We start from the raw sequence: 7,357 nt of genomic DNA, 5'->3' as shown, positions 1-7,357 counted from the left end.
CCTGGGTCGTTCATTAACATATGTGAAGTGAATTTTTTTCCATTGCATGGTGAGCGAGGTCAAGTGTTTGGGGTTTTTTGTTTCCAAGATGAAGGCCGTACCACGTCACCTATGACGTCATAATCATCTATGCCATTAAAAAAAGACATACGATGGTTAAAATATTTTGTCGATCAGACTTAAAGTTACCAAAAAAAAAAAAAAAAAAAACACAAAATCTCCGTCAGAATAACAAACAGAATTTTTTTTTTTTTTTAAGGTTACTCAGTCCTTTCGAGATACCATAACAAAAATAAAATAAACTCCTGCTCACTCCAAAACTCCACATCCACCAGCCTGAAAGAATACATGGCACAAATTAAAAGTCAGTCTAAATCATCCCTCCTCTGAAACATCTTTTTTTTTTTTTTTTGCTTCAGGTTCCTCCTGACGAACACAGTGATCCATTTGAATTGGGAAGGGGGAGGTTCACCAACAAGGAATTGGTGTTTATACATGAATTACGGGTTGTTGAATGAGGTCTGCAAGACGAGATTACAACCAAGATAAGAATGAATTGAGGACCAAAAAAAACTTTCAGCAAGAATTTTATTTCCATTTCCAAAACCATGAAATCCAATGTGAATCTGCACAAACAAACATGTACAAAAATGAGAAATCACCTGCAGACCTTCTCATTTGCTTTGTTTACCCAGAGCCTCTGCACCGCTCGATTTACAGATATCACCAGAGCGAGTGGAATCAGGTTTTTCCCCGTTCAACGGGGTCTTCTGCACCGAGTCAAACAACGTGTTTAAAGATTTCAGAATGTCGGTTAAATGGACACGACCGCTCTCTGCAGCAAGTTGGATCCCGGAAGAACTCTTCCTGAACAGCTCTCGCCCGGCCTTGCTTGATACAGCAAAGAGCCGACGGTAAAAGTCAAGAGCCGAGGAGCTTGGTATGACAACTTTCGCTTCCTTACTCTCACCTTCTGTAGGATGTACAAGTATGTCTCGACAGCTGAATTAAAAAAAACAACAACAAAAAAAAAACAGCATCATGTCCACACTCTTACCTGTCTGATCTTGTGGCAGGTATCCATCCACTTGAGAAAGCATCGAGTCTGCACCAGACATGACCACCTGTCCAAACTTGGTTTTCAGGAGAGCGTCTGTACCGTCCAACACGGCCTGCTTGGATCTCTCCAAACCCGCTCTGACTTGGGACTTGGACAAAGCCAGAAGGACCCCCATTTGTTTTTGGGCATTTTCTAAGTTCTTCTTCACATCATCAAGAACCTGCAAACAAGGAAATGTCCATCAATTACTGCACAGTGGAACATTTAAGTTAGAAGATTCATTTATTTCTCCAGTTGAAAACAGACATATACACGTCTCCACCAAATTACATTTCACAACAGAAAGATTCACAATCACTTCCCCATTCCCCGTACCTTGTTAGCAGGTTGCTGCAAGATCGGGACCTTCGCTTCCACAAGATCCAGACCCCGGCAAGCGAGCTCGTCAACAAACTTAACTGAGAATAAATGGGAAAAAATAAAAACAAAAAAGTCCACAAAATAAATATATAAACAGAATTTCAGACACGTCCGATGTGCACAGAATCACTCACTCTGTAGATGAAGAATCCTGGCGATTGGTTGGATCCCACTGGAGACGATCACAGCTACTCCCGTAACTCCCTGTTCCACCATATTACCCACAGAGAGAAGAACAGGCCGAGACTCCTTCCCTCTCTTGTAGGACTGAACCAACTCATCCATGGCAGAACTGAACAACGGGAGTGAATACAATCTCTGCACCACATTCTGTGGACAAGAACGAGGTTAAAACAATGAGGATCTCATTCTGAAACAGCAAGGGATTAACTTTTAATATCCTTGTGAAAAGATCTGATCCTGGGAATGAAACATCAAAGCCCCAACCTCACCTTATCAGGACAGGTTACATGAACATCCATCATTTAGTTTGTGCCTTTACACCTCAGAGCAAACAAGCAGAGACTCATGGGTAAACACAATGGAACAGGAGCTCGGCAACCTCACACATTGAACATCATGTCTTCTTCTGTATTCACTCACACTGTGTCATGTACATGTGTACATATACTGTAAATGTGTGGAAGTAAATAAACGTTACCCATTCTACCTTGAAGTAGAGAAACCTTTGTTGGAGGAAAATAAAATGAAACCAGCACAGAGTAAAACCACCAGCACACTGGCTCAACTGGTCCACTTCCATGTTTTTTATTATTCATTTTAAACTGTTAAAGTTCACAAAGTGTGGAAACAACAATTTAAAATAGAGAACAAAAGATAATTTATCCACAGTCACATCTCTCAAATTACAAAAACTACAATGTGAGTAACACGTACCATGTGCTGGGGCCTCATGGGGTGTGAATGGACCGGGTACCTCCCAATAACTTGGTGGTGGCAGAGAGTTTTACAATTTACAAATTTAATTTAGTTACAATGTGTTACTAGCTCACACCAAGTGTGGTTTTGTGTGATGATCTTGAAAGTAAGTTTACGTTAATGACCTTAGCCATAGTTTTTTTTTTTCTCCAGATACATTGACCCTGCAGTGGTTGGGGAAGTACGTGTGGTACAGTTTAATATATATATATATATATATATATATATATATATATATATATATATATATATATATATATTTATGTTTAAATATCGCTACAAATGTTTCAGGAGATGAATCGTTTTAACACCTCGTACTTCAATTTTGAAATCAATTATATTTATTTCTAATTAAAATTGATCTTTGAACCTCTTCACAATGTGTGGGTTCGGGTACGACAACACGAGCCCAATGGTTTTGTGACATTAGCACAACAACAGCCAACATTGTAAAGTTATCTGGACCTGCACAATGAGGTAATTTTACACACAAACACACAATTTTTTTTTATTTTTTTTAACTGCACGAGTCTGTTTGTATAAACCATCGAGTCTCACCACCAAACACTGTCAGGCCACATTAGAAAGGTTTGCTCTACAAATGAGGGATTAGTAGATTAAAGGAGGATGGGGATTCAAACCTTCAGAACATTCACATGAACCGTTTACATTGGAATTGGATGTTTAAACAAACCACAACTTCAGGGTGTAACACATACAGGAAGGTCCCAAACCCCAACCCACCACACCTGTCCATCAGTTCACCTCCATTAAAACGTTTCAACAATTCAAACGAATCATATTTAAATCCCAGAGATTTGCTGCAGTTATCCCAACTAATCAGATTCGAACTCGAACTCGAACTCGATCCACCAGGTTCAGATGAAGAACCAACGAACCCACCTTGGTACCGACGGTCTGAACCTCCACGGCCATTACGTTCAAACCGAGAACCGTTTAACGGGGAGAGAAACGGGGAGGATTACCTGGACCGTCAAGGGTTAAATCAAGGTGAGAACCACGAGGTGGGGACTGGGAACCTGAACCACGGGATAGAGAAGGGAAGGACAAAACGAATGAATTTTTTTTTTTTTACCTTTTTATACAAAAACACGAACACCTGGTCCTCTGACGTCACAACGGTGCGCACTCACAATCAGGAATTTCATCCAAATTATCATTTTATTTCACTCCGAGGATTTATTAAAACAATGATATTTACACAAACATGGAACATTCTAGATGTTTCCACGTGACTCCGTTTATGTGTTTTATTTAAATCTTATAATCAGAAACATGTCAAAGAAAACCAGCACACGGCAGGTGATCATTTGGCCCGTTATACCTGTACCGACTCACGGCAAGTGGTCATTTGGCCCACTCTACCTGTGCCTGCACACAGCAGGTGGTCATTTGGCCCACGATACCTGTGCCTGCACACAGCAGGTGGTCATTTGGCCCACGATACCTGTGCCAGCACACAGCAGGTGGTCATTTGGCCCGTTATACCGGAACCGACTCACTGTAAGTGGTCATTTGGCCCATAAAACCTGCACCTGCACACAGCAGGTGGTCATTTGGCCCTCTATACCTGTACCAGCACACAGCAGGTGGTCATTTAGCCCGCTATATTATTACCGATTTATTAATTACTTATTTATTTTATCTTTCATCTGGACAATATCTCAGCCATCCTTTGAGCTCGGAAGCCGATATGAGACAAAAGTGAAGAAGTGCTTTGGCAAAAATGCAATTTTTTCAGTAAAAGTCAGGAAAATAATGACTTTGGGAAATGTTGCATGACGTTTTGCCTGTATCTGTCCAGGCATGCCAGAGAAGAAGATTTAAAAAATTTATTAATTATCAATCCAATAAAGCTGGCAAACCATAATTATGACCTTTGACATAAATTTTCATTCTGCCTCCAAGGGGTCGGGAAACACACATGTGAAGTTTTGTGTTCATCGGTTGAGGTTCATTTCTCTCTCAAAGATGTCCACCAAACCATGTGATGTCATAATTGTTTTTACCATGAATATCACCATGGTGTTCGATGATACTTGCAAAGTTTCAATTCGATTGGTTGTCATTCCAGAGAAAATATTTAATATTTTCTTCAATCCAATACGGCTGACAAACCATGTGACCTCTGAATTATTCATTAACGAACTTGTGTTCCCGAACCAAGTAAATTACGTTTGTGACGTTTCCCCTTGATCTCAACAATCATTCTGGAGAAGTTTGAAGGTAAATTCAATTTGACCACCAAACCATGTGACCTTCCAATTATAAATAAACAAACTTGTAAAAGGATGTTATGCGGAATGTGTGTGCAAAGCTTCACCTTCATCTGTCTTGCCATTCTGAAGATTAAAAAAGTTTTTTTTTTTTTTTAAAACAATATGGCTGCCGAAAAGTCACCGATGTCATAATTTTTTTTTTTTTAGGTTGCTCAGTCCTTGAGCTACCATAACAAAAATAAATAAAATAAACTCCTGCTCACTCCAAAACTCCACATCCACCAGCCTTAAAGAATACATGGCACAAATTAAAAGTCAGTCTAAATCATCCTTCCTCCTCTGAAACATCTTTTTTTTTTTTTTTTGCTTCAGGTTCCTCCTGATGAACACAGTGATGCATTTGGTGTTCCATTTGAATTGGGAAGGGGGGGGGGGGGGTTCACCAACAAGGAATTGGTGTTCATACATGAATGACGGGCTGTTCAATGAGGTCTGCAAGACGAGATTACAACCAAGATAAGAATGAATTGAGGACTAAAAAATTTTCAGCAAGAATTATTTCCATTTCCAAAACCATGAAATCCAATGTGAATCTGCACAAACAAACATTTACAAAATGAGAAATCACCTGCAGACCTTCTCATTTGCTTTGTTTACCCAGAGCCTCTGCACCACTCGATTTACAGATATCACCAGAGCGAGCGGAATCGGGCTTTTCCCCGTTCAACGGGGTCTTCTGCACCGAGTTGAACATCGTGTTTCGAGATTTTAGAATGTCGGTTAAATAGACACGACCGCTCTCTGCAGCAACTTGGATCCCGGAAGAACTCTTCCTGAACAGCTCCTGCCTTGCCTTGCTTGATACAGCAAAGAACCGACGGTAAAAATCAAGAGCCGAGGAGCTTGGTATGACACTTGTACATCCTACAGAAGGTGAGAGTAAGGAAGAGAAAGTTATTAGTCTCAACAGCTGAATTAAAAAAAAAACAGAATCATGTCCAGACTTCACAATCTTACCTGTCTGATCTTGTGGCAGGTATCCATCCACTTGAGAAAGCATCGAATCTGCACCAGACATGACCACCTGTCCAAACTTGGTTTTCAGGAGAGCGTCTGTACCGTCCAACACGGCCTGCTTGGATCTCTCCAAACCCGCTCCGACCTGGGACTTGGACAAAGCCAGAAGGACCCCCATTTGTTTTTGGGCATTTTCTAAGTTCTTCTTCACATCATCAAGAACCTGCAAACAAGGAAATGTCCATCAATTACTGCACAGTGGAACATTTAAATTAGAAGATTCATTTATTTCTCCAGTTGAAAACAGACATACACACATCTCCACCACATTACATTTCACAACAGAAAGATTCACAATCACTTCCCCCATTCCCCGTACCTTGTTGGCAGGTTGCTGCAAGATCGGTCCCTTCACTTCTACAATATCCAGACCCCGGCAAGCGAGTTCATCAACAAACTTAACTGATAATAGTGGGAAAAATAAAAACAAAAAAGGCCACAAAGTTAAATATACAAACAGAATTTCAGACATGTCCGATGTGCACAGAATCACTCACTCTGTGGATGAAGAATCCTGGCGATTGGTTGGATCCCACTGGAGACGATCACAGCTACTCCCGTAACTCCCTGTTCCACCATATTACCCACAGAGAGAAGAACAGGCCGAGACTCCTTCCCTCTCTTGTAGGACTGAACCAACTCATCCACGGCAGAACTGAACAACGGGAGTGAATACAATCTCTGCACCACATTCTGTGGACAAGAACAAGGTTAACACAATGAGAATCTTATTCTGAAACAGCAAGGGATTAACTTTTAATATCCTTGTGAAAAGATCTGATCCTGGGAATCAAATATCAAAGCCACAACCTCACCTTATCAGTACAGGTTACATGAACATCCATCATTTAGTTTGTGCCTTTACACCTCAGAGCAAACAAGCAGAGACTCATCAGGAAACACAATGGAACACGAGCTCGGCAACTTCACACATTGAACATCATGTCTTCTGTATTCACTCACATTGTGTCATGTATATGTGTATAAGAAAATAAACGCTGCCCATTCTCCCTTGAAGTAGAGAAACCTTTGTTGGAGGAAAATAAAATGAAACCAGCACAGAGTAAAACCACCAGCACACTGGCTCAACTGGTCCACTTCCATGTTTTTTATTATTCATTTTAAACTGTTAAAGTTCACAAAGTGTGGAAACAACAATTTAAAATAGACAACAAAAAAGAATTTATACACAGTAACATCTCTCAAATTACAAAAACTACAATGTGAGTAACACGTACCATGTGCTGGGGCCTCATGGGGTGTGAATGGACCGGGTACCTCCCAATAACTTGGTGGTGGCAGAGTTTTACAATTTACAAATTTAATTTAGTTACTTAGTGTTACTAGCTCACACCAAGTGTGGTTTTGTGTGATGATCTTCAAAGTAAGTTTACGTGAATGACCTTTGTCATAGTTTTTTTTTCTCCAGATACATTGACCCTGCAGTGGTTGGGGAAGTACGTGGGGTACAGTTTAATATATATATTTTTATTTAAATATCGCTACAAATGTTTCAGGAGATGAATAGTTTTAACACCTCGTACTTCAATTTTGAAATCAATTATATTTATTTCTAATTAAAATTGATCTTTCAAGCTCTTGACACTGAGTGGCTTCGGGT

At 40.2% G+C, this 7,357-nt stretch overlaps 2 protein-coding genes across 3 annotated transcripts; both read right to left on the bottom strand.

The window, feature by feature from the left end:
- Positions 1–580: 580 nt before the first annotated feature.
- Positions 581–1,806, bottom strand: LOC147009239 (perilipin-1-like). Of its 2 annotated transcripts, none has more exons than XM_085861633.1 (4): positions 1,615–1,806; positions 1,436–1,518; positions 1,058–1,280; positions 581–973 (listed from the first exon to the last, which is right to left on the bottom strand). In XM_085861633.1, the coding sequence occupies exons 1-4, from the start codon at positions 1,763–1,765 to the stop codon at positions 675–677; spliced, it is 756 nt and encodes a 251-aa protein (XP_085717759.1). In that variant the 5' UTR covers positions 1,766–1,806; the 3' UTR covers positions 581–674. The 2 variants fall into 2 exon arrangements, with proteins under 2 accessions (XP_085717759.1, XP_085717760.1); XM_085861634.1 differs by having other exon boundaries at positions 581–970.
- A 2,900-nt stretch (positions 1,807–4,706) lies between these two features.
- Positions 4,707–5,893, bottom strand: LOC147009238 (uncharacterized). The gene is made up of 2 exons (XM_085863135.1): positions 5,677–5,893; positions 4,707–5,583 (listed from the first exon to the last, which is right to left on the bottom strand). The coding sequence occupies exons 1-2, from the start codon at positions 5,852–5,854 to the stop codon at positions 5,300–5,302; spliced, it is 462 nt and encodes a 153-aa protein (XP_085719261.1). The 5' UTR covers positions 5,855–5,893; the 3' UTR covers positions 4,707–5,299.
- Positions 5,894–7,357: the final 1,464 nt, after the last annotated feature.

This window comes from Eptatretus burgeri, chromosome 17 (assembly GCF_056783735.1).
Source record: "Eptatretus burgeri isolate ZD-2024b chromosome 17, Ebu_testis_v1, whole genome shotgun sequence".
Classification (NCBI taxonomy): Eukaryota; Metazoa; Chordata; class Myxini; order Myxiniformes; family Myxinidae; genus Eptatretus; species Eptatretus burgeri.
Note: the sequence above shows the minus strand (reverse complement) of the source record. Positions and strands in the feature narration are given on the sequence as shown.